The sequence below is a fragment of the Neophocaena asiaeorientalis genome, unplaced genomic scaffold (genome assembly GCF_003031525.2).
Source record: "Neophocaena asiaeorientalis asiaeorientalis breed wild unplaced genomic scaffold, Neophocaena_asiaeorientalis_V1.1 scaffold26, whole genome shotgun sequence".
Lineage (NCBI taxonomy): Eukaryota > Metazoa > Chordata > Mammalia > Artiodactyla > Phocoenidae > Neophocaena > Neophocaena asiaeorientalis.
In genome coordinates, this window is record NW_020173108.1 from 9,036,073 (window position 1) to 9,063,288 (window position 27,216).

The window sequence follows — 27,216 nt, forward strand, 5'->3', positions numbered from 1 at the left end:
ATTTCTCTCTTCCCACAAGATTTATACAAGTTTCAGAGACTGAGATGCTAAGAAACCATGTCAATTTTCAGAGTCAGAAACTACAGCATTGACTGACTCAATATTTAGGAACCTAACATTAGATGAGGTTATTGGACCAATTATAAGACATTCAAAAGAAATAGTCCAGAGCCACAGCAACATTTTTACTCTGGGTATAATTTGACTATTAAGATAGAAATAATCTTTTTTTGGATAACAATAAAAACTTTCAGAGGTACAGTCATACTTAACAATGCTTGTAAGTATTATCCATCTTTTAAATCTAGCAATCTTCCATACAAAAATCTGATTAATAAGATCAATGAATTAAGTTTGTGCTCACGTTCAAGTGCAAGGTCTGCACACTTACACATCCTTTTTTGTTGCTCCTCAGATGATTCTAACTGGAGCTCTGCTCTACCCCTGTAACTTTGCTTGTGAATGTTTTGTGCTAATGGAGTCCATTTTTACCACCAAAAGAAAAAAAGTCTATTCTTACCATAATTAAGAGCCTCTGGTGCCGTCCATTTAATGGGAATCTGCTTTAAGCCAGAAGATGAGTACACTCCACCATCCTCTTGACGAGACATTCCAAAGTCACTGATTTTCAGAACATTATTTTCACCTACCAGACAGTTTCTTGCAGCAAGATCCCTAGGTTACAATAAGACATAGAAAACACCTATTAAAACAAATTGAAAGCCGCTTTCACACTTATGACTGACTTCCATGCTTTGCAATTTTACATTTGCAATGTATTCATAATGAGGTTAAGAATGCTTGCAATTTACCAGTCTTTCTCATCTTTTCTGTCATAGGTAAAAATCATCCACAAGAACATTTGCATATGGAAAAGGCCACAGGCTAATCTCTAGGCACCACATATATTATTTCTATTTAAATAGAAAAACACTGATTCTAGGGTTAAGAGAGAAAAATCACAGAGAAGAGACTAAGCAGACTTGGCATTATTTCTCCTTTGACTGGCTTTCCTAGAGCAGCACTAACAGAACTTTCTGTGACAATGGCATATGCTGTCTGGCATGACCTGTGCTGCCCAGTAGGTAGCCATTGGCCACGTGTGACTATTGAACACGTGCAATGTGGCTGGTGTGATGGGAAACTGAAATTTTAAATTTTCTTTACTTTCAGTTAATTTAATTTAAATAGCTGCATGTGGCTTGTAGCTGCTAAGTAGCCTTTGGCAGTGTAGCCCTAGAATTTCCCAAAGGTTGGAGAATGGCTGAGGTGCCAGAGAGTCCAGCAACTCTTTTTTTTTTTTTTGCATCTGGAATGTGCAAAACCCTACGTGATGATCTGCCCTGCCTCTCTCTCTCTCAACTTGTCTCGTTCCATTCTCTCCATAATTTGCTATATTCCAGCCATATTCAGCTTCTTTTTGTACCCAAACATAGGACAAATCCCCTAAACGTGGCAAGCTTATTTCTACTGTAGTAGGGCTTTGCACTTAGCTATTCCCTTTGCCTGGAGTGCTCTCCTTCTAGGCTTTTGCGTAGCTGGCTCCTCTTCATTCATTCTTAGCTCAAACTGCTATACTTCCGAACCTCCCCTGCAGCTAGCTGTGGCCATAATCTAAATACTGGCCAATGAGATATAAGCAGAAGAGCTGTCTAGAATTTTTAGGAAGTTTCTTTAAAAGAAAGGGGAAGTACCATTACATTTCTCCCCTCAGAGAACTCTATCTTGACCACCCTTAACTAACAGGAAAGACAGCAGTGAACAAAACAGACCAAGTACTCTCATTCTAGTAGGGAAGACATTCAATAATCAAATTCATATATGTACATATAAATGTTTATATATAGAAAATATAGATAAAGTATATGAGCATGCACACACACACAAAGAATATCAGATAATAGGTCAAATGATGTTGAGTGTTAAGAAGAAAAAGAGTTATATAAAGGGAAAAAGATTTACAAGCGGGAATCCTATTTTAGACAGGTTGTTAGGAAAGGTCTCTTTGATAATGTGATAGTTGATCAAAGACCTGAAGGGAGTTAAGGAACAAGCCATGGGGATATCTAGGTGAAGAGCATTCAAGGTAGAAAGAATAGTAGATACAAAGGCCCTAAAATTGGTTCGTGCTTGGTATATTCAAGGAACATCAAGGAAGCCAGCAGAGCTGGAGGGCAATGAGTGAGGGAGAGAATAGCAGATTTAATCAGAGTTAGCCAGGACCAAATAATATATGGCCTTTTAATAGTAGGCTCCTTGGCTTTTTATTCAGCTAGGAGGTAACCAGAGAGTTCTGCACACAGGAGTGACATAATGTGACTTAGTTTTGAAGGATTATATGTTACTATGTGGAGAATGGACTGGCAAGACCAGAGAGACCAGTAAGCAGACTATTTCAGAAGTCTAGGAGAGGTGACGATAGCCTACACTAAGATGAAAGTGGCGGAGGTGATCAGAAGCTATCAGATTCAGAATATATTTTGAAAGTATCAATATAATCAGCAGGGTTTGCTGGTAGACTGGATGTGGAGTAGGAGAGAAAAAGAGTCACGGATGACCCAAGATATTTTGGCCTAAGCAACTGGAAGATTGGAGCTGACAGTGAAATGGGGAACTGGGGGAAGAACAAGATTCACAGAGTGTGGCAGAGACAGCCAGTTGCTCCCTAATGTGCATTTCCTCTTCTGTTTTAGTAAAAGTGCTCCATAATTTCGAGGATTGAAGAAAGAAGGCTGAGAAGGAGCAGCAAGTGAGGCAGGAGGGAAACCAACAGAGGGGCTGGTGTCCTGGAAGCCAAGTGAGGAAAGCTTTTCAAGCGGGAATAGAAGTTAACTGTCATCTACTACTGAGAAGAACTATGAACTGGCCATTAGATTTGCAAACATGGAATTTAATGAGACACTGACAAGAGCAATCTCAGAGGAGTGGTGGGTACAATAGCATGACTGGAGTGTGTTCAAAGAGAATGAGAAAACGAAGTGGAGATAGTGAGTTTAGACACTCTTTTGAGTAAATTTTCTATAAAGGGGTACAGAGAAATGGGGAGGCAACTAGAGGGGGTTTCAGGTCAAAGGAGTTTTCCCCCTAATATGGGGGCTATTACATGAATTTACGCAGACAGGAATAATACTGTATAGAGGGTAAAACTGATGCAGGAAGGGAAAGGTGACAATGGCAGGTGTGAAGCCCTTGAAAAGAGGTGATGGTACCCATCTGTGCTCTTTACAGCTGTATCCCCAATGTCCAGAATAGTACTTGGCACATAGTAAGTGCTCAATTAATGTTTGTTGAATCAATACATATATATTGTCTTATCCTAGCAGTGATCCCTGCTAAAGGCAGGTCGTCTATTCTATGCTTTCCTTTGTAATTCTTTTCCCCTGAGGAAGAGTCAACAACTTGTTTCTCTTTCAGCTGAGATGGTTTTACATATTTACCTTTGAAATGCACCCCTATATGTCAAACAAACATGACTCAAGGCTTCTAAAAAAATAAAGTCTAATTTATAGGATTGGTCTTGTAATATAGGAAGTACCTTGAGCAACTGACTTATATCAGTAGTTGACTGGTAATGATGATATTTCCTCAGGGAGTTAAATTAGCCTTTTATGTTTTAGTAGGAACCTTGGGTGATAGTACCTAAACACATTCAGAAAGGAATGTGACAATTTCTACCTTACTAATTTGCTAAGATTGGCTTTATTCATCAGATCCAAGTTTCACAATGGAGAACCTTAGAAGAAGCCCAAGGTTAAAATGAAATCTTTGACTTGCTTCCCAGCCACCCACTGGAAGAGTGAGGGACTCTGGTTTGTTGCTAGACAAAGTGAGTGATAGTGAAATGCTGGTCCATCTTAATCTGTAGGAAGGAACTATATTATATATGCTCAGGAACACCAAGTCCTACCTATGGCAGAGATGGCCAGAATAAACAATAGCTTTGCCACTTATTTGAGTGGCCTTGGTTAATCTTCGTTTTAGGCATCTAAAAAACACAACCTAGCTGGGTTAAAGAGGCTAATGGTTGTAAAGTGCTAGTATGCAATATATGATTCAAAATAAGTCTTAAACAAGCTATTACTGCTGCTGCTGCTGCTACTACTACTACAAGAGGACCTGGAACAGTGAGATACAGTTTGTGACCTGCAGTATTTGCAGATGATATGATTTTTACTTTTACACAGAAAATCTCAAGGAATTTATGTAACAACTAATAAACAAATTTAGCAAAGTTGCAAGGTAAAGGGTTAATATTAAAAAATATTCTTGCATGATAGCAGCAAACAATTGGAAAATAAAATTCCATTTACAGTAATGCCAATAAAACAAGACAATCAAGTTTTTTACACTCACAACTATACAACTTGACTGAGAAAAAAATAATAAAAGGAAAAAGGAAAGACAGTCCATGCTCATGAAGTGGAAGTCAATATTGCTAAGATGGCCAAATTAATCTATAGATTTAATGCACTCTCAGTCATTCTAGCAGACATCTTTGTAAAATTAGACAAGCTAATTTTAAAGGCTATATATGACAAACCCAGAGCTAACATCATTCTCAATGGTGAAAAACTGAAAGCATTTCCTCTAAGATCAGAACAAGACAAGGATGTCCACTCTTGACACCTTTATTCAACATAGTTTTGGAAGTTTTATCTACAGCAATCAGAGGAGAAGGAAATAAAAGGAATCCAAATCAGAAAAGAAGAAGTAAAACTGTCACTATTTGCAGGTGACATGATACTATACATAGAAAATCCTAAAGACACTACCAGAAAACTACTAGAATTCATCAATGAGTTTGATAAAGTTGCAGGTACAAAATTAATACACAGAAATCTCTTGCATTCCTATACACTAACAAACAATGAGAGATCAGAGAGAGAAACTAAGGAAACAATCCCATTTACTGTCACATCAAAAAGAATAAAATACCTGGCAATAAACATACCTAAGGAGGCAAAACACCTGTACTCAGACAACAATAAGATGCTGATGAAAGAAATCAAAGATGACACAAATAGATGGAGAGATATACCATGTTCTTGGATTGGAGGAATCAATATTGTTAAAATGAATATACCACCCAAGGTAATGTACAGATTCAATGCAATACCTATCAAATTACCAATGACATTTTTCACAGAACTAGAACAAAAAATTTTACAATTTGTATGGAAACACAAAAGACCCCGAATAGCCAAAGCAATCCTGAGAAAGAAAAACGGAGCTGAGGGAATCAGGCTCCCTGACTTCAGACTATACCACAAAGCTACAGTTTGGTACTGGCACAAAAACAGAAATACAGATCAATGGAACAGGATAGAAAGCCCAGAAATAAACTCATGCACCTATGTTCAACTAATCTATGACAAGCCAAGAATATACAATGGAGAAAAGACAGTCTCTTCAATAAGTGGTGCTGGGAAAACTGGACAGCTACATGTAAAAGAATGAAATTAGAACACTCTCTAACACCGTACACAAAAATAAACTCAAAATGGATTAAGGACCTAAATGTAAGACCAGATACTATAAAACTCTTAGAGGAAAACATAGGCAGAGCATTCTCTGACATAAATCACAGCAATATCTTTTCTGATCCACCTCCTAAAGTAATGAAAATAAAAACAAAAATAAACAAATGGGACCTAATGAAACTGAAAAGCTTTTGCACAGCAAAGGAAACAATAAAATGAAAAGACAACCCACAGAATGTGAGAAAATATTTGCAAACGAAGCAACAAGGGATTAATCTCCAAAATATACAAACAGCTCATGCACGTCGATCCCTAAAAAAAGCAAACAACCCAGTCAAAAAATGGGCAGAAAGCTGGTTTGGGGGTGTTGAATTCCCTTAGCTTTTGCTTGTCTGTAAAGCTTTTGATTTCTCCATTGAATCTGAATGAGACCCTTGCTGGGGAGGGTATTCTTGGTTGTAGGTTTTTTCCCTTTTGTATACGTATAACTGATTCACTTTGCCATACAGCAGAAACTAAAACAACATTGTAAATCAACTATACGCCAAAAAAAAATTAATTAAAAAAAAGGGTGGAAGATCTAAATAGACATTTCTCCAAGGAAGACATAGAGATGGCCAGGATGCACACTGAAAGATGCTCAACATCACTTATCATTAGAGAAATGCAAATCAAAACTACAATGAGGTATCACCTCACACCAGTCAGAATGGCCATCATCAAAAAGTCTACAAGCAATAAATGCTGGAGAGGGTGTGGAGAAAAGGGAACCCTCCTACACTGTAATGGGAATGTAAATTGGTATAGCCACTATGGAGAACAGTATGAAGCTTCCTCAGAAAACTAAAAATAGAGCTACCATATGATCCAGCAATCCCACTCCTGGGCATATATCCAGAGAAAACTGTAATTTAAAAAGATACATGCACCCCTATGTTCATAGCAGCACTATTTACAATAGCCAAGACACGGAAGCAACTTAAATGTCCATTGACAGAGGAATGGATAAAGAAGACGTGGTACATATATACAACGGAATAGTACTCAGCCATAAACAAAAAATGAAATAATGCCATTGGCAGCAACATGGATGGACCCAGAGATTGTCATTCTGACTGAAGTCAGTCAGATAAAGACAAATATCATATGATATCACTTACATGTGGAATCTAAAAAAAAAAAAAAATGGTACAAATGAACTTATTTACAAAACAGAAATAGAGTCATAGTTGTAGAAAACAAACTTATGGTTACCAGGGGAGAAAGGGGCAGGGGAGGGATATTGTGAGAGACTGGGAGATTGGGACTGTAATATACACACTACTATATATAAAATAGATAACTAATAAGGACCTGCTGTATAGCACAGGGAGCCCTCCTCAATACTTTGTAATGACCTATATGGGAACAGAATCTAAAGAAGTGTGGATATATGTATGTGTATAACTGATTCACTTTGCTGTACACCTGAAACTAATACAACATTGTAAATCAACTGTGCTGCAATAAAAATAAAAAGAAATATAAATTGGACATGGACATGTAAAGGTTCTAGAATAAATTTTAAGAAAGAAGTATAAAGTTGAATGACTTACCTAACCTGATGCTAAATCTCACTATAAAGCTATTGTTATTAATATAGTTAAGTAAAGGAAAATAAGATATTATAGATCAGTGAAACAGAATAGAGGGTCCAGAAATAGATCACATACGTATGGTCAACTGATTGTGACAGAAGTACAATGGCACTGGCAAGGCACACCTCCCAATCTTATTCAGTGAACTGGCTGACTCCTCCTCACAGCCAAACGCCATTACTCTTGGTCGGAAGGAGCTTTCATTCAGGGCAGCATTTTAGTCATCTGCAGGATTGCAGTGTTAGTACTTTCCTCAGAATAACACCTATGCTTTATAACTGCATATACTTCTGTTGTTGTAACTATCTTCACTGCAGCGCCAGCTTAGTGTTTGTCCTCTGAAATGACGCTTAACAGTTTTATGAGGGACCAAACTAAAACTAATGCAGCGGTATCTTCAATTAAATGTAAATAACGTTTCAGTAGCATTTACAGAAAACTTTACTTTCTTTGGGTGGCAGTAAGTTCAAGTGCATGGAAATGGTATCTTTTGGGCATACTCTATGAATTAAAACCTTAGGCCTTCAGGCAGTAAGCATGCCCTGCATACTCACAGTTTGCCTAGTATTCTGAAAAGAATTAAAGGAGATAGGAAGGACAGATATGGTTTCTGGGCTGAGAAGCTGACAATCTAATTTGGGAGATAAGGTAGACACACACCTCTGCCCCTTCTCTCCTCTGCATTCCTTTCTTTAGTAAGCTCACGGTTGCCCAGCCCCGGGACAGACACTCTAGGAGACCGCTCATGCCCCCTTCCTCTTCACATATGAAACTGCCAGAGAACAAGCCAGTATGAGCCAGTGTGTTACCAACTGCAAATCCTACAGAAATTCAGAGACGAGAAGTCTCGTAACAGGCTGGTATGGTCATTCACAGGAGGTATCGGAGAGAGCTGTATCTCACCACGTGCAGAGGAATATCACAGTGAATGCTGCTGGCAGCCGAAAGGATATGGAAATGTTCCACCTATGTCTGCTGAGTAATCTTATTTGAAGACTCCAACTTCTGAGTGTATACCGGGGATGTCTTACAAGTTGAACATAATATGTGACGGGCTAATTAAGGATAAAATGAGAACAGAGGACAGTTACAGGAAATCCAACGCCAGCAGGCAATGGAGATGAGCACAGTTTCTTTGTTCTCTGGAAAGTACAACGGTGCATATCTTGCTCTGTGGTGATGTTGCCTCTCAGGGCAAATACTATGGTAAACCAGGAACAACCAGGAGGTTGGGCCAATGTTCTCCTTTGCTGGCTGCTTTATCCCAAACGTCACTTACTACTTGCAGCTAAGATTCCCCCAAGTCAAGATTTATCCCTCACATAGGAAAGGAGTTAGAGAAATATTTGCTTCTTTTCCCACTGGGTCTGGATAATACCGAGCCACAAGTAACTATCAGCACTTAGGAGGAGAAAACCTTTTTAAGGCCCTGAGATTTCCTCATTCTAACACACGGCATAAAGCCAACAACTCAGGTGTGGGGGAGAAATGAAGCAGACTTCATCTGCCTTATTATGTTCTGCTAAAAAACAGAATTCTCATATCTTATTACTGCACAACATCTATAACTGATTGATAGTGGAAGCACATTTTGGGGGCATTTAGAGGAGTAGTTAAAAGCAGCAATTTTGAAACATTACATCATTTACTAGCTCTTGGACCTTTAGAAATTTACTTAGGCTTAGCCTCAGTTTTCTCATCTGTAAAGTAGGAATAATAATGGTATCTACCTAAGATTGTTGTGAAAATTACGTAAACTGCTTAGCACAGTAATTGGAAAATAGCCACACAGATATAAAACTTCACATTTACCACAGTAAAACTTGAATTTTAGCCACAGAAATCATGTGTTGGAGAATCACTGCCTTTTCCCTGCTTCTAATTGGAATGTTTGACTATTTTTCTATGTATATAAATATAAAAGCCGTTCAATTTAGTGCTCCTAACAACAATTTATATAGTATTTACTACTTGTCAGGCATGTAAGCTCCTTTCATAAACGTCACCTAATTCTTCTAATTAACTGTATTTATGATCTTCATTTTTATAGATGATGAAACTCACACCCAGAGAGTGAAGTGACTGCCTAAGGTTACACAGCCCACAAGGGGGTGAGGTGGGGAGACTCAGGAATTGGACTCCAGCAGCCCAGCCTCAGAGTCTGACATTTTAGCCACCTGTTATCATGCCTCAACACATTTTGTAATTCTCTTTCGGAATGTAATCCAATTACATACCACTTAATCTACAGCCAATGGCTACAATTTCTGAATTTTAAACAACAAAAGAGTTAAAATTGGTTACCTTTAAGAAAAGAAGTGACACTTCAAACTCTCTCCCCTCTCAAAAGTGAAAAAAAAAAACCACCAAAAAATCTATATAATAAGCACATGAAAAACCCATTTTCTGAAGATGCCAAGAGTCACTAACTGCTTTAAAACAATATACATGATTGTTTTGATGGAAAGAGAGTAGGAATGCCTGTTTCTTGTTGGAAAATTTTGCACACGATAACAGAAATAGAACTATAAACCGTCTGACAGAGCACACCAGCAAATGGAGGTGGGGCAAGATGGCGTATCTTTGGCAACAGAGCTGGCACCTAGGGGACGGTTTTATACCACCTGATACTAAAGCCACTATTTAGCTGACAGTGATGGGATCAGAGAATAGACAAAAAAGAGATGACCAGCCAGATCTTTCTGCCAATCACACGTTGCTTATTTCCACTTCAGAATCTACCTTATCTTTCCTTTGAATAAAGTACATGTAAATGTGAAAATCTCTCTCCATTTCTTGTTTTCAGTTGCACCTGTGACTTCACTCCCAGTTTTCCACTGGTCACATTGTTCCTCACCACCTCTCTCTCTTCCCTTCGCAACTTCCTCCATCACACTTCATACCTCTCGCTTGGTGAGCTCTGTGCCCAGTGTTAATGGGGCACTTATTTCTAAAAGCACAGGCCGCAAAGGAACCCCAGCTGCAACAGTGTGAAAATCAGCCCCATTATTAAACTGTGCTTTTCCTGTTCCTTTGAAAAACTGTTGAGTGTCACAGACTTCTGGGAGGTTGGAAGGAAAGTGCTGCTTCTGTGAACGCAGTAGCAGACCATGTGTGCAGGGAAGGTCAGAGTGTAATTTAGGCCTTTTTGCTCAGGGCTGGTCCAGTGCCCTGTGGGTTTATATGGTGAGAGCCAATGGACTCCTGAAATCCCTGTCCTGCTGCCTGCCAGGACACTTAGAAACCTCAAGATCTGAGTCTCTTCATTTACTTAAAGCCTCTGCAAAAATGCAAATATGTTACCTGTGGGGAGGGAGGCATGTGTTACCTTTTACTCACATTTTACCATAAATTATTCCAAGAGATAATTGTATAGACATCATACAAAATCTTAGGGATGGTAGGGCAGGCATGTTCTGACAGTGAGATGAAAGAAGAGAAAAGGTAAAATCGAGTAACAAGAACTGGCTGAGGAGAGCCGGCCTGGGCAGGGTGTACAGCGGGCTCTTAGGGGAAAGTCAATCCGGGCACTGGGTGAATATATGAGTGTGATGGGGCTTTGGGTGTGGGCAAACTGCAGCTACAACTTCTAAAAAAGCTGTCTAGGGCTAGCTCTAGTGTATTTATTCTAAACCAGGTGACTCTCTTTCTCAACAGCAAAGGAAGATCACCACTGGAGGCTTAGCTGCCTCAACCACTGAATCTACTTATACTGGAGTAATGCTCCACTGGGCTGCATTCTGTGGAGAAACAGAGGCCTTTGGTGATCTCCTCTAATGAGGCTGCTGCCTGAGAGCTGGGGCATGAAACAATTAAGTCCTTGCCTGACAGAGCTGGCTGCATGAGAACCACTTATGGAACCTCCTGGAAGTCATGTGTCTTTACTTACAATGGACATGTTCAGCACATATAGAAGTGCTTACTTCTTTTGGCTCTTTCATCTCCTTCCCTTGGGCAACAAGAGAATTCCGGTTGGGCATGCACAAGTACAGACTCCACATATTCTTTTATTTAGCTTATAAATCAATTCTTGGATAGTTAGGTAAAGAAAGGGGACTCATACTAAATATGGATATTGAAAAAAAATTCAGAACCAAACACATAGTGATAATACTTGCTTCAGTCCTCAATTTACCTGAAAAACCCAAGGGGAACTTTCTTTGTATTTAACTAATGTGATTAATCTGGATGGTTTATAGTTTTATAAAGCTCTATTTGTATGGTCAGAAATAAATATCTCTCATTTACCATTTTCTGCTATCACCTGAAGGCCACGTTGTGAAATTAGATACCTAGAGACCACTACAGTTTTTAAATAAATATTGATCTAATGTTGATTCTATTAATAAAAAGAGTCTGGCCAACGGGAACTGGGGCATGGTGGGCGGGGAGGAGGACAAATTAAAAAACATTGATGGCAAGTAAATGTTTAAATCTCTTTCGTTCACAGAAATGTATCAAATCCCAGTGGGTAGTTCAACAACAAAACAGAGCTGTCTTAAACATGCACATTAAAGGCCAACAGCTGTCTTGAGGTTGCAATAAAATGTGTTGCAAGGACTTGCCTCCAAAGTTAGCCTCAGTACTAATGGCAAGAGCCTCTACTCCTAAAAGACTTCCGGAAGGGAGATTTAAAAAATATCCAACCACTCCTAGGGCTTCCCTGGTGGCGCAGTGGTTGAGAGTCCACCTGCCGATGCAGGGGACGTGGGTTGGTGTCCCGGTCCGGGAGTATCCCACATGCCGCGGAGCGGCTGGGCCTGTGAGCCATGGCCGCTGAGCCTGTGTGTCCAGAGCCTGTGCTCTGCAACGGAAGAGGCCACAGCAGTGAGAGGCCCGCGTACCGAAAAAAAAAAAAAAAAAAAAAATCCAACCACTCCTATTCTGAGAGTATGAGAAATGAGAACAAAAGCCACTTGCCTGGGTGACTAATGATACAACCTACAATGTTACACTTGGATGCGGTAAGTTACTCTGAGCAACAGGTAGAAAAAAGTGACAAAATCACTCCTTACTAAAGAGTCATCAAGATAATAGCAACCATTTGCTGAGTGTTTTATATGTGTCAGGTACAGTTTTAGATCCTTTTTCAAATAACTGATTTTCGATTAATACTCAACTTCATGCATACTAATCTGAACATTAGATACATTTCAGATTTTTCCAAAAGCAATAATGAAAACATCTCCACTGTTGGGAGTTCTGGACAAGGGGCTGGAGACTTGAGTTCTCACCAGTGTTTTCCTTAACAAGATGTGTAAACGAGTACATCACACATCATTTTCCTGGACCTTGGGAATGAGAGCACCAGTTCTTGACTTTTTTTGAGCATAAGGGTTCCCGCATAATATCCAACAGTTTTATGATTCCTTTGTACCACATCTACCCTGATGTGAGAGGTGTATGTTTTATAATGGCTGACAGAGAAAATACAATATAATGGAAAGGCTACTAGGGATTCAAAGATGTTTTGAAACAAATTTGTATTAATCACAACAGTAAAATAGTACTGCATATAGTTATATACAAATATATTATTCTGTCTCAAACAATGCTTGATGTACACTTGGAACACTCGCAATAAGTCGGAGGAACCAGTGGTCCATGGTCCACCACTTGGTGGCCAGCACATGGTCCTTTCAACTAACATTCTGTAAGCTCTAGGTTAAAGGTATTGTCTTACTGTAAGTGGCTGGATGAATCTAGCCACACAGTGATGCTAGATGATCCTGGTGAAGAGTTTTCCACCTTTCCATTGCAAGAGTGAATGCCAACAGCTGATGAATGGAAGTAAAGCTGGGAGGGTAAGTTATAAGTTACAAGCTACGACCAAGGAAATACATTTCTCAACCCTGTAAGAATAAGAGTGACAATTTATTTAGCACCTAGTATGTGTCAGGCATGATACCAGGAGCTTAACCTATCATCCCTAACCCCTATTTTAAGTGTAAGTATCTCTATTATACCGATAAAGAAACTGAGGCTCAGAGATTAAATAACTTGCTCAAGAAAATATAGCTGATAAGTGGCTGAGTATGGAATCTGTCTTGTTCCAAAGCCTGTGTGCTTTCAGTATTCTACAATGCTGAGTATTCTGGTTCCTTTGAACTACTGTTCATTTTTATCTTGACAAAACTTATACAGTAAATCCCCTACATACGAACCTTCACGCCGCTTTCAAAGATGCGAATGTATTATAAACCTATTAAAATACAGTACTATATAGCCGATTGTGTTAGTTGGGTACCTAGGCTAACTCTGTTGGACTTAAGAACCAATTGGACTTATGAATGTGCTCTCGGAACGGAATTTGTTTGTATGTAGGGGACTTAACTGTACTCTGCAATCTCCGAGTAGATAGATTTCTGCCATTTTGTTCCTGAGACTTGACTTCTTTTCCATTTAAGTTTGATGAAATAGAGCCCCTGATCAGTGTTTAGGCTCTAGAATATACACTATATTGAGAGGACTAAAGTAAACATTATTTTTTCTATTCTATTTTCTATTTTATTTTTCTACTCTGTATAAAGGCACATAACAATTCCTCCAAAACCATTTGTTGTTTATACTTTCACTATATGGTACACATACACCGGCGCCTAAATTAGGACATAAAAGGCACATAAAGAGGAGAGCAACTGTGTAATTTTTGATGCACAAGGTGCCACAATGAGCTTCAAGATCATTTAAATTTTTAAGGCCTGCAAAATGTTCAGTTACTAATGAACAAACACACTCTAATTATGATGGAACGCACCTAGATTTAGATACTGAATGATCCGCAGATGGTTAACCCTTTGCAGGATAATAATCTCTGTGCAAGGGATGCCACAGACTTTGCACTTTGCTGAGAGGGTCAATAATGGATTATGTCCTCCAAATGCCCTGCCCCTCAATTCTTCCAACCAGACAGAGCTACTTGGTCAAGCTGCACGTTTGCCTCTGGTCTGGTGATGCTTAGTAGATTCTTAGGCCATACTCTTAGCCAAGTAGGAAGATGGTCGTGTCTGGCATGCTAACACAAAAAGTGTCTTTAGAACAGTTTGAGCCCCTATGTACAGAGGGGAAATATCTAATCATATTTACTGTGGCAACAGTATCCTGCTCATGGAAAACATTTTTCAGTGTTTATAGGAATTCAAGAGAAGTAATGACTTTCTTCCATGTATCTGAACAGTTCTTTCCTTGCCTCCCATATACATTCTTTTAAAATGAAATTTTCATTATTCCCATTTCAATGTCTAATGTTGTTTTCTAGGTTTATGATGTGATATCCCAGGTGACTTTATTATAAATTTCCCTTCAGTCCTATGATGGCTTTCAGCATATGAAATCGAAATAGGAGAGCCAAAGTTATGAATAAGGTCTAAGCCAAAGTTATGAATAAGGTCTATTATAATAATTCATTTTTATCTTGAAACAAAGATTTGAAATTCAATTTCTTTTCTGTCTCTCTACATTTTCTTTCCATAGTCAGGAGAGCTTGCTTTATCTTCGCTCATTTTTAATTCTATATTATGTTTGATAAGACTGTTTTTGTGGTATTACATTAAGACTTGATTTCATATATGTAACTATTTTTCTCTTGTACTTCTACAAGATAAAAGTTTTTAAAAATGTTCACCAAATGTCCTGTGACATTAATGATTATTCGTTCTGTGATTCTTTGATGTAGTCCACACAAAATCTGCATTTTGCTTTCATGAAGGATTACCTGTCTGAGCAAATATTAACTTTGCATACACATGTGTCCTTTTGGTCTCTTACCAACTTGCAGATGCCAGTTACATAAAACAAAAGTGTCTGAAAGACTCAAAGTGGACAAAATAATAATTTATATAAATGTAAAGCCTATCATGCCTAAAGGATTCCACATATTTTTGCAAACTACCGTCATCTCCAAACCGTCAGAGGAAAATGTGACAGTTGCTTTAACAACATTCAGGATAGTGTACAGCAATGGGGGCAAATCAAAGTGGCTATCCCTGGATCTTGGTGAAATTACATGTAAAATAATCACCTATGTGGAAACAACTAGGACACAGGATTTTTAAATTCCATGAAATACCGAATTGTTCCTTTAGTGCCATCAATTGAATCTTAGCTGACATTAGGTAATAGTTGAGCCTGTTAGATTATTCAAAGTATTTTTAAAGCAAAGGAATTAGGGGCTACATTTACAAACAGACTTTCCTTACTAAGATCCCGTTATTTTGGCACAAATGGCCATTAATCTGACATTAAATGCATGCTACAAGACAAATATATATCTTAGACTATGAGGCCCAACATTTTTAATAACAATGATGGTAGAGAAAAGAGATGAAATCATTTCTGTTTTTTTTACCTGGGAACTGATTAAGGAAACACTACTAAGTCTCTATTATACAGATGAGTTTCTAGTTTCTAAGAACCCGGCATTCTATAGTTACCGTTTGATACACACAAAAACTCTTACTACTTTACATCAAAAAGACACACTTGTAATTTACTTTGTACTTTTAAAAGTACTATTCCATTAATCTTAGAATCTAGCTGTAAAAAGTACATAAAACAGAGTATCCATACATGCATTGTATGTACATCTCAACCAATCAGCCCACCATTGGTTCAACTTCTCTTTATTAAGGCCTTAATAGGTACTGGCTTCTCTGCTATGTGCTACAGATAAAGATAACCCTAATTCCTTCTCTCAGGGAATTAAATATTACAAGAAGAAATAGCTATGCTATACATACATTACAATATTAGAAATTACAAGTTTGAAAATTAGGAGTGGGCTCTCAGAGACAGATGTGGTATGAAAACTATGGCCACGGTATTTTGTACTTCTCCATCCCTTGTATCTAGGCTAACTTGTGACTTCAATGAGCAGACGTGGCAGAAGTAATATTACGAAGTGCTGGAGTGTAGACCTCAGGAGGCCTTGCAGCATCCACTTTTGTCTTCCTGGAACAGTCCTGACACCATGTAAAAAAGCACGGGTGAGAAACCATATATATATAGAGGGCCACCCGACAGTAAGCAGGAAGGCCCAGCCATGTGAGTGAGGCTATATTAAACCCTCCGGCCCTAGTCAAGCTACTAGATGTATGTGACCCCGGGGATAAAAGCAGAAAACCATTCAGCTGAGCCCAGGCCAAACTGTTGACCTGAACTGATGAAACAAAAATAAATAAGAAATGGTTGTTGTTTTAAGCCACTATGTTGGGGGTAGTATTTGATGTAGCAAGAGATAATTGGAACAGCAAGCTTATCAACAGCATTGAGAACGAAAGTTCAACAGTGAGGATGGGTAGGGCGGAGTTGGGGGCAAGAGACCAAAGAAAAATTATCACTGTTCACGAAAGGTCTGAATCTGCTACCTGCTTCTTTCTTATCCATACCTAATAGAGAATTGCTGTAGGCACCTTCTTATCGGTGCAATAATTTCTCTTCGCTTGGATTCTGATCCTCAGCTTTGAACTTGTTTTCTCATCTAAGTTTTTATGGGCCACATAGCTTTCATGGGCTGAATTTTCCCTTTCAAGCTTTTTGCACTAATGACTGCCAGGCTATTTGACTAGTATCTCTTCTAGACATTGCTTCTTTGTGTCCAGAAGATGATGTTCCCAGAGGGCTCCACCTGGTCCCAAGCTTCTGTACTACCAACCACTTTTAACGTGATATAATGAGAAGAAAAATAAATTTACGCTATCTGGCACATGGAAGCCAGTTAATTTAGAGGTAAACTTCTCTGAGATGCTTTGAGGGAATTTTGTTATCAGATTAGAACAAATCAGAGTAAGTGATATGATATGGATAATGTTGCCCCTGAGTCATCAATAAAGGTGAACAATTATGGGGAATACCTGATATCAGAAAGTAGGAAAATGTGTTAGGCAGTTTATAATTATTTCCATAAAAGGTTTAAAATTGACAAAGAGAAGGCCAAGTGATAAAATAAATTGATTTGATTCCCTCAAAAATATGTATTTTGCACTTACTATTTGCCAGGCACTCTTTTAGGCAAAATGGTGACAAGACACACAAAAATTCATGTCCTTTAAGGAACGTACATTCCTTTGATACAAACTAGGTAAATGATGCATTATCAAATATGATACATCTAAAAGAATTACTCAAAGACATATTCGATATAATATAAAAAGGGAATCCATAAAAGAGAAAGAAGTAGTGAGCAACAAACAGCAGGAGCAAAGACATGAGTGACACTATTATGTCTAAATAATTGTTGATCCATTCTGTTAAAAAAAATCCTATATGTCTTCAACATGCTAAATGGAAGGGAGGAGGTGGGAGGGAGTGGGACGAACTGTGCTAAGGGCATCAGCCTGCTCCCACCAGAAGAGAAGAGGATTAGAATGTAAAAAAGATCAGGTGTAAGAAGCGCATGCTAACAAACAAAAGCAGTTGTGGCAATACTGCCATCAGAAAGCAGAATGGAGGAAAAAAGAGCATCAATAAGAATAAAAAGAACTATATTTCTAAAGAAGAATTCACCAAAATGATACATGTTAATGATACTAAATGGGGCATGCAGCAAACAGTGAAAACAACAGGAAATCTAGACATATCATGAGTTAAGGGCAAAAACAAAAGCAGCATAATTTAATATAGACACAGACTGGTTTAGAAGGGGTCAACGTGTAAACATGGAATAGATGAAATGTCAGCGGTATCAGCAGAGATGGAATGAGACAGGATCAGAAGCAATTATCAAACAGGGACCAGAGGACCTGCTTTCCAAGCAAACAGCAACTTAAACACTGGTAAAGGAAAATGGAGGCCACCTTGGAGTATTTTAATAATACTATCACTAATGGAAGAGAGGGCATTCAAATTCAATCCATGCGGAAACAATCAGAGTAATTATGGAATCCCACACTATACCAGTATGCGGTCTGACTATTAAACAGGAATGATGTCATTTTGTGGAGAAGTTGTGCCTGTTTCACGGCTTGGCTTATTTGAAGCAAGGCTGATTGGGGCCTCTGAGAGCACCTTATTGGGAGAAATCTGTCTTTGAGAAAGAATGGGCAAATCTTCTACTAGGTCTTTACAGCTATAATCGCAGAACCAATTATTATTATTTTTAAAGCTAATAACTAGCTTAGATTTTCTGCAGTTTAGTTCTTTTGGTGACTGATTCTATTAATACAGTAATAGGCAAAACAACCATTATGCAGACATTGATTTTATTTTCTGAATGTTTCTATAATCCATTATATTAGCTGGAGAATAGACATGTAAATCTCATCAAATTGCCATGTGCTAAACAATGAAGTTATTGTCTAAAGTCATACCAGGCACCCAAACTATTCTATAAAGGTTTTTTTTGTTTTCATATTCTGGATTATATCTATGTCAGATTATCAAAGAATATACTAAGTGGCAGTCATGTTTTCAAATGAATGTTGAATATTTTCTTTAAAATTGAATTTTATCTACTAAAAATAATTTTGTTCTTTTTTTCTGATAGTAGTGGAAGAGCAGATGTTTATTTTTATACCAATATCCAAACTCGTTTTCCTCTAAAATTTACCTTACCAAAGTTCTCTCCAACAATAATAACAAAGAATTCTACTCATACTGAATGGTTCAGGAAGATGACTCATGATAAAGAAAAGTCTTCCTGTTCCAAAGGATATGTGGCAGAAAGATAAAGACCACACTCAAAGAAAGTATCATTATTTACTAAAAACTCAAAAGCATCTATTGGGTTTAATAAAAGGCCAATAGTGTACAAGAGGGTGACAGTCAGTGGATAAACATTTTAGTCGACAATGTAATTAAGAAAAATAAGAAAATACTGGAGAAGGTAGGTCCACATTATTTAGCAGATGAAATAGCAGAATTTCTGTCCAGAGGAATTTTTAGGATGTTAGCATATAGAGAGATGACAGGATCTCTTTTCTGGGAATGTTTAAGAAAGGGTAAGATGACTGATTCGGCAAACATTTCCTGGGCACCAAATATGTAGCAAGTACTGTGCAGTGTTGGAAAAAAAACAGGTTCTGTCCTTAAGGAGTTTATCCAGTGGTAGTAACAAGCGATCTTGTAGGAGAGACAGTAGAGGTCTACAGAGGGCATGATGGGCACAGAAGGGGAAGGAGGTAGGAGAAGGATGCTCAGAAATGCTTCAGGCTTGAAGAGAGCCTTGCTAATGATTACATGTTTGCTAGGGCAATTAGCCAGACATGAAAACTATGTTTGACATAACCCAGGAAAAAAAATCTCTCAATCTTGTCCTTACATAGAGGATCAACTAAATAACTTCCAGTGCTATCAAATTAACGTCATGGAATTCTCTGAACTTTGCACTAAGTTCTAGCCGAATTTAAATATTTGTTGTCTAAAACCTTAAAAGAGTTATTTCAAGCCCTACGCATGGCTGAAACTTCACATTTCACCAAGCAAACAAATAAAAAAATTTTGACATTTTTTTCTAAAGGATGGCATGAAAGAGGTAAGTATAGGACATCTAAGGAAATATTCTTAGAAATGTTACTAAAAAGTCAGAGGAAAAGGAAAAGGTAGACAATTAAAAGGGGACTCCCAATGTATTTTGACCTCCAGGAAGAGGTGAGATAGGAATGAAACTGGGAGTCCCCAGAAAAGGCAATAGGATATATTCTGACCAGAAGGTGTGCAAAGCCAGAAACAGGCAGATAAGGAAGTAAAGAACCAAATGGGAAGAGTGAGAAATGGTCCCAAATCAGCACAAACAAGAGGCAGGCACGGTGCAGGTCTTAGATCTGAAAGCAAGAACTAAACTATAAAACTTTCAGAGGGACTTCCCTGGCAGTTCAGTAGTTAAGACTCTGTGCTTCCAATGCAGGGGATGTGAGTTCAATCCCGGGCTGGGAACCAAGATCCCACATGCTGCGCCGTGTGGCCAAACAAATAAATACATTTTTTAAAACGCTAAAAAAAAACTTTTAGAAAGAAAAACATAGGAGAAAATCTTTGTCACCTTGGTTACAAAGGAGTTCTTAGATATGTTACCAAAAGCATGATGCGTAAAAGGAGAAAGTGATGGATTAACGTTCATTAAAATTAGCAACTTCTCTTGAAAAGAAAAACAAGGAAAGGACAAGCCACACCCTGAGAGAAAACATTTATAAAATTTCTGTCTGATAAAGGACTTGTTTCCAAAAAATATAACAAATGTTTACAACTTAAAAACAGGACAAAAACCTGATTAACAAAAATGGGCAAGAGATTTGAACAGACACTTCACAGAAGAAGGCATATGAATGGCAAAGAAGCACGTGAAAAGAAACTCAGTATCATTAGTCATTAGGAAAGTAAAATAAAAATTAAACCCATAATGAGATAGCACTACATTCCCACTAGAAAAACTAAAAAGAGATTAACAGTAACAAGTGTTACTTATTGTAGGGAGAAAGTGCAACTCTCATACATAGTTGGTGGGCATGCAAAACAGAACAGAACTTGAAATACAGTTTGGCAGTTTCTTATAATTTTTTTCCATGCAACCCAGCCATTCAGCTTCTAGATATTTACTCAAGAAAAACAAAAACATATATTCACACACAGACACATATGAATATTCACAACAACTTTGTTTATAATAGGCCCCAAGTGGAAATAATCCATATGTTCATCAAACTGGTGACTGGAAAAACAAACTGTAGTATAAAATGGAATACTGCTCAGAATTTAAAAGGAAAAAACTATATGCAACAACATGGATGGATTTCAAAAGCATTGTTTTTAGTGAAAAAAGCTAGAACAAAAGGCTAGTATATGCTAAATAATTCCGCTTACCTGAAATTTTAGGAAATTATAAACTATAAACTATAGGGATAGAAACAGATTAGTGGTTCCCAGGGCCAGGGGTAGGAGAAGGGGACTGACTACAAAGTGGTACAGGGAACTTTTGGGGGTGATGGAAGTGCAGTGCTGCTTACAAGGACCGTACACATTGGGTAAAACTCATCAAACTGCACCCTTAAAATAAATGCATTTTCTTGTATTTAAACTATATCACAATAAAGATAATTAAAAATATGTAGGGCATCTGAAGATTCTTACAAATATATTTCATCATTATAAAGTTAATGGTGTTATTATTAATAAAGAACTTGGGATAGCATGTTACTTTGGGATTTCTTTTTTGTTTTACATCTTTATTGGAGTATAATTGCTTTACAATGGTGTGCTAGTTTCTGCTTTATAACAAAGTGAATCAGTTATACATATACATATGTTCCCATATCTCCTCCCTCTTGCGTCTCCCTCACTTTGGGATTTCTTTACACGGGATTTCAAAATAATTTAGGGACCACATAGTCAAATAATTTATTCTTAAGTTAAACCAAGCAAATAAAATTATTAAAATACTGTCTCTCTTTAATCTGTGAAAATGCTTCTGAGGATAAATTTTCTGCTTTCTTTACTATCTTGGCGAGATTTTTGTTCACTCATTTTCACAGGAACGGGTACCCTTGTAACCAGTGTTTGTTAGTGAAGGGGTATTTGTCTAATGCTGAACAGCTAATTGTCTTTATGGCACTTATATTTTCTATTGTGGTCTTTTTTTGTAAAATAGTCAAACGAAAATTCAATAAACTATCTTCATATCACTTTATTTTAAGGAGATTATCCCATAAAAAAAGGGGTTGTTTGCATTAATACCCAAATGAAATCCCTTTATTTTCCTTTAAGGGCTTATAATGCCAAACTCTTACCAAAGAAACTAAACACTACAACTCATAACTTAGAGACTGAGTTATACTATTAAGTGTTACATAACTCATCATTTATCTATTTTTTATATTTCATATTTTTAAAAAGATACTAACAGTACAAAAAGGACTTGAGAGCAAGGCATTCCTGAAAAAGTACATACTATTTTTAGACCACTGAAAACATTTAATAAAGCCTTTCAAGATTTTTATGGCCTCAAAATTTAGAAGTTTTAAAATACTAATTACAAAGCATCCTAGAGAAAGTATTAGGAAAGGGTAATTAAACAAATAATGGACATTTTGCAAACAGTGAAGCTGAAAGTAGAATACATTCACCGTATCAATGTTACACTGTACATGAAGCAATTGGTCCTATTTTTATTCTTTTGCATTTACTTTGCTCATGACTTCTGCACTGGTGTTTCTGTATGACAGTTTCCCCAAAGCCTTTAGTGTACGCTGAAGAGACAGAATTTGAAAAAGGCAATCATGCTCAGAGTGGGGAAAAAAACAAAATAATACATCAAGGTATGGTTTTCCTCCAAATTCCCATATGCCGCATCCATCAGCCTATCAGAGAGAGTTAAGGTACTGAGGTCTGTTTTTAGCTTAAATTCAGAATCTAGATAGAAAAATTCTCAGAATGTTTTTATCGAATCACACAATTGGTCTGGTCCTAAAGGTTTGTCTCTCCCTTTATCTATGACCCAGACAGTTGACATTCTGCTTACAAAAAGAAACTCAGAAACGCACATGTGATGCCGCTCAAGGATGCCAAGTTATGTCTACTCTTCATTTTAAAATGAGACAAAATAAAATTAAAGGCAATAGAAATGAAAACAAAATATCAAGACAGACAGAAGGAACTAGGATTTTGATGTATTAATTTACTTAGTACAGGGAACTAAAATTTAACAGCTCTAGGTATGAATACCTGAAGTAAGGAAGAAATTTTATATGATGGGCTAGTATTTTGCATACCAAGTTATGACTGGAAGCTTCCGTAATAGGATTTTTCTTCTCATGAAACATTTATAAAGGATCTTTGCAATTATGTCTGTAATAGTCCTTCAAGAAAAGTTATTAGGATACCAATAAAGAAAAGAGATGGGAGAAAACTGACTGAACCAGTTCTGCATTTAGGAAGCATCAGGGCTAGCTGGTGGACAGGATGCCTCATGAATCTCTTCTCAGCCCTGTCATTTGATTCATCACTCTTTCTTCCCATGTGGTCTGAAGACAAAACAATCAGTATCACTGAGTCTGGTTTATGACTGAATCCCTAAGAGATACCTGTATAGCTCCACAGGCTAACTTTACATTTTAGAGGGAGAAATCTATATAAGATGCCTTATTTCTTAGAGTATTGTATCTGAAAGTAGTAAGCATGAATGGCATTCCAATTTATCACAAAATACTTATTTGATTTGAGACAGAAAGATGTCTTGGGTTCATTTTCTTTCCTCTCAGCAGATGCTCTTACAAGATTCAGGTTGGGACCAAAAAAAAAAAAAAGATGCAGTCCTTTTCTTTGTCACTTTAATAACCATCGCTAGGAAAATAGAATTTCAATAGCCAGGTAAATTAAAACTAGTTAATGGCCTGTTATCAGCATGGATGATCTGCTTTGTAGATTATTGCAGTCACATTCTATTTTTGTTCAGAGCCACTAGGAGAGGCTTGGGGACGGTGGGCTGGGACTATTCACAGGCTCTAGTCCATGACTCTGCATTCATAATTTGACCTTCAAATGCCACTGAAGTATGTTTCCAAACAAAAGTGCTTGGCACCTGTCTATCTCAGCTATAATCCCTGAATCTCATTTTGGTGAACAGGATTCTTCTGACACTTTATAAAAATCCCTCCACCACTGACTATACACCACATTCCACATTATATGCTTCTTAACAATTATTGTCCTAGTGTCTTATAAATTAGCTTTTACTTTATATTTTTCTTGACTACATGTAATGTCTCCCTAGTAAGATTTTATGTTCTTTAAAGAAATGATCTGAAGAACCTAGGGGCAGGACAGGAATAAAGACGCAGACGTAGAGAATGGACTTGAGGACACAGGGAGGGGGAAGGGTAAGCTGTGACAAAGTGAGAGAGTGGCATGGACATATATACACTACCAAACGTAAAATAGATAGCTAGTGGGAAGCAGCCGCATAGCACAGGGAGATCAGCTCGGTGCTTTGTGTCCACCTAGAGGCATGGGATAGGAAGGGTGGGAGGGAGACGCAAGAGGGAGGAGATATGGGGATATATGTATATGTATAGCTAATTCACTTTGTTATAAAGCAGAAACTAACACACCATTGTAAAGCAGTTATACTCCAATAAAGATGTTAAAAAAAAAAAGAAATGAACTATCCTTCTTTGAATTCCCGTAAGCATTCATTCATTCATTCGTTCAAGTAGTGATCTCTGTTTATACTGCCAGCCAGTTACTGTGGGAGCGGTAGCAAATAATTAAAATATAAGGTAAAATATGGTATGTTATTATATGAGAAGACCAAAAATGGTAGTAGAAAGAAGGTAAAGATTATTTCTAATTGGTAGATGACAGAAGAATCTAAGATGGAAATAATGAGTTGAGCCCCTTGAAGGAAGAGTAGGGTTTAAAAAAACTATTGAAAAAGTTGAAAATATCATCAATCATTTTGTTTCCTACTGTAAAAGCACCACATGTTTACTGTTAGGAAAAAATGGAAAATACAGTGGGCTGAAAAGGGGGAAAAAAAGAGCAGCCATTATCCAACGAGCCAGAGATAATGACTGTTCATACCATATTGAATGTACCTAAAGTCCTTTGTTCTGCATGTGCATTTCTTAAAAATGCAATTAAAGTAAACATACTGTATTATATCATGTTTGTTTTACCTATTAATATATTAAATAACCTTTTCACAATATTAATGCCACAAAATTATTTTTAATGACTTTATATTGTATGGCTATATCAGTTTTGAGATATTTTAACTTTTTAGGATGAAAAGGCTTTTAACCAGGTAAGATATGAAAGGGAAGGAAGACAGAGGAAAGGAAGATTATTCTAAGCAGAAGATACAACCTAAACAAAGACTTAGAAATGGGAAAGAGGGAACAGTGAGTACTTGGGTTTCTGAGGACGATCAGGAGGCCTGAAGCCCATGAAGACTGGTTTTAGACTCTGAATGTTATCAGAAGGCAATGTTGAACCACTAAAGATTTCTCAAGAGAATTATCATGGACAGAGCTGAGTTTTACGAGAATATTGAAGCAAGAGTAGATGGTGGATTGAGGGAGAGAACAGAGGCCATAATTCTAGGAGGAGATTAATTCTTAAGTGAAGCATTCTCCCTGCCATCATTTCTTTCCAAATCATTTATTTCACAGACTCCCAGATTCTTTATATAAAATACAGACTATTTTTTAAAAAACATTTTTTTCTTCTAACTCAGATGTTCCCTCCCTTCTTCATCTAGCTAAATCCTACTCATTCTTCAAAATCTAACTTAAGCACCGTTACCTTTGGGAAGTCTTTCCTGATTGTATACCGTAGCACAGTTCATTGTGTATCTCACTGAATGCTAATCACAGATTTACTTGTCTGACTCTGTCTTAAATATCAGCTCTGTGCAGAGCCTCTGATGAGAGCCTGGCACCTCAACGCCCTGGTACACATAGTAGTTCTCGATACATGTTTGCTGAATAAATGCACGAAAATTCCCAACTTGCCAAGTCCCTGATATTCAAATGTTACTTAAATTGGGAAGTTAAATAGGGAAGTTCTGGGTAGGCACACTAAAATCTACAATTTTAGAAATAATGAAATTCCACAAAAATGGAGAAGCACTAAGGAAAATAAGTCGATTATTTTTGGAGCTTATTCTCACAATAGGAAATCTATCAAAGTTAACAGCACTGGAGTGCAGAGGCCGACTCATTAAGGGATTGCTTGAAATGCTCAATATCAGAACAAGAATACCAGAACTCGTTGCCAGTGATCAAATAAAATCACTAGCAGTGTATACGCCCACAGAAAAGTCCAACAAGAAGATAAATGCGTTAAAAAAAGTTATAGCTCAGGCATGAGAAATCAAGGGGAATAGAATTTAGAACAGTGGAAAGTTTACAGCATTCCCCTGTTGCTGATCGCAGCAGTAAATTTCATTTTAAAGTGTTTTCATAGAAATAGTCACAAAGAAAATCTGTGTAACACCGAACTGCCAGCAGATTTAAAAACACAACAGTATCTCTTGGGAGATAATAAAGACTTGATTCAATCTAATTGTGTATATATTTCGATTCATTGAAAAATAGTAAGTCCACAGGCTTGACTGGCTTGTGGAGACAGGAAGAGGCTACACCCAGCTTCCAAACAATGTGACCAGTATGAATTCCACATAACTTACTGGTTTTCAAAAAATACTGCGATATTTTGGGTTAAATGATCTGTGAGAAATAAGTGGTCGCAGTTTAGCACAGTTTACTTCCTATTATCTCTTCTGCCTCCTCTTCTCTGATTCTTTTCATTAGCATCTGAACGTAAAAACCTTGCCCTCCATCCCACACCCCACTTCCTGTCACTTTTTTGGCCATGCTCTTGCCTCCTTGTGGCTACTGGCTATGGACACTCGAAGGCCTTCCTGTTCTTGGCCTCACACTTGACATTACTGCCTCTTTGAAACTCTCCCTTTGGCTTCTGAGACACCAGGCCACCTTCAACGATACCCTCTTGATCTCTTCTGCCCACGAAACCCTTCAACATCAATGTTACCCCAGGTTCGGCCCTGGGTGCTTTTCTTCTCAGTCTAGAGGCTCTCTCTGGATGGTTTCACATACTGCTCTAACTCTAATGATCATCTATGTGCTCATGACTCCTAAACCTTTATGTCTACCCTGGATCCCTCCTTTGTTCCAGAGCTTCCCTACGTCTCCATTTCACTACCCTACAGAAACCTAAAATGCGTTATGATACAAGTGGGTCTTTTCTGTCTTCCCCTGACAAAGAATGGTACCAACATCCACTCGAATCTCGAGTCATACTCGAGAGAGTGTTGTGTTTAATGTTTCACTGCTCTCTCCTAACTTGCCCCTCACTTGCTACAATGATCACATCTTTTCCGAGAACTGGCTCTATTCTTCCTAGGCCGAGCATTACTCTCCACCAAAAAATGTCCATCTAGTTTTTTATTTTGACTACTCTTCATATTTTTCAATAGCTTCACCTCATTTTAACTTTTAACCTGCTGATGCTATTTTTACAGAGTTTCTCACTAGAAAGTGTCCTAGGCAGTATCGTATCAGTTACTTAGGACACATCAATATCTGGTTCTTTCATTCCTGAACACATGGAAGACTGCCCTTCTTAGCCTCCTTACAGTTATATGTGCC

General features: G+C 37.7%; 1 protein-coding gene across 2 annotated transcripts in view; it reads right to left on the bottom strand.

Annotated features, from left to right (window-relative positions):
- Positions 1-27,216, bottom strand: part of FER (FER tyrosine kinase) — a 457,217-nt gene that overhangs the window by 24,050 nt on the left and 405,951 nt on the right. For both annotated transcript variants that reach the window (XM_024743363.1, XM_024743364.1), the window contains one exon: positions 521-675. In XM_024743363.1, the coding sequence (XP_024599131.1) occupies positions 521-675 (155 nt within the window). The remainder of the gene's footprint in view (positions 1-520; positions 676-27,216) is intronic.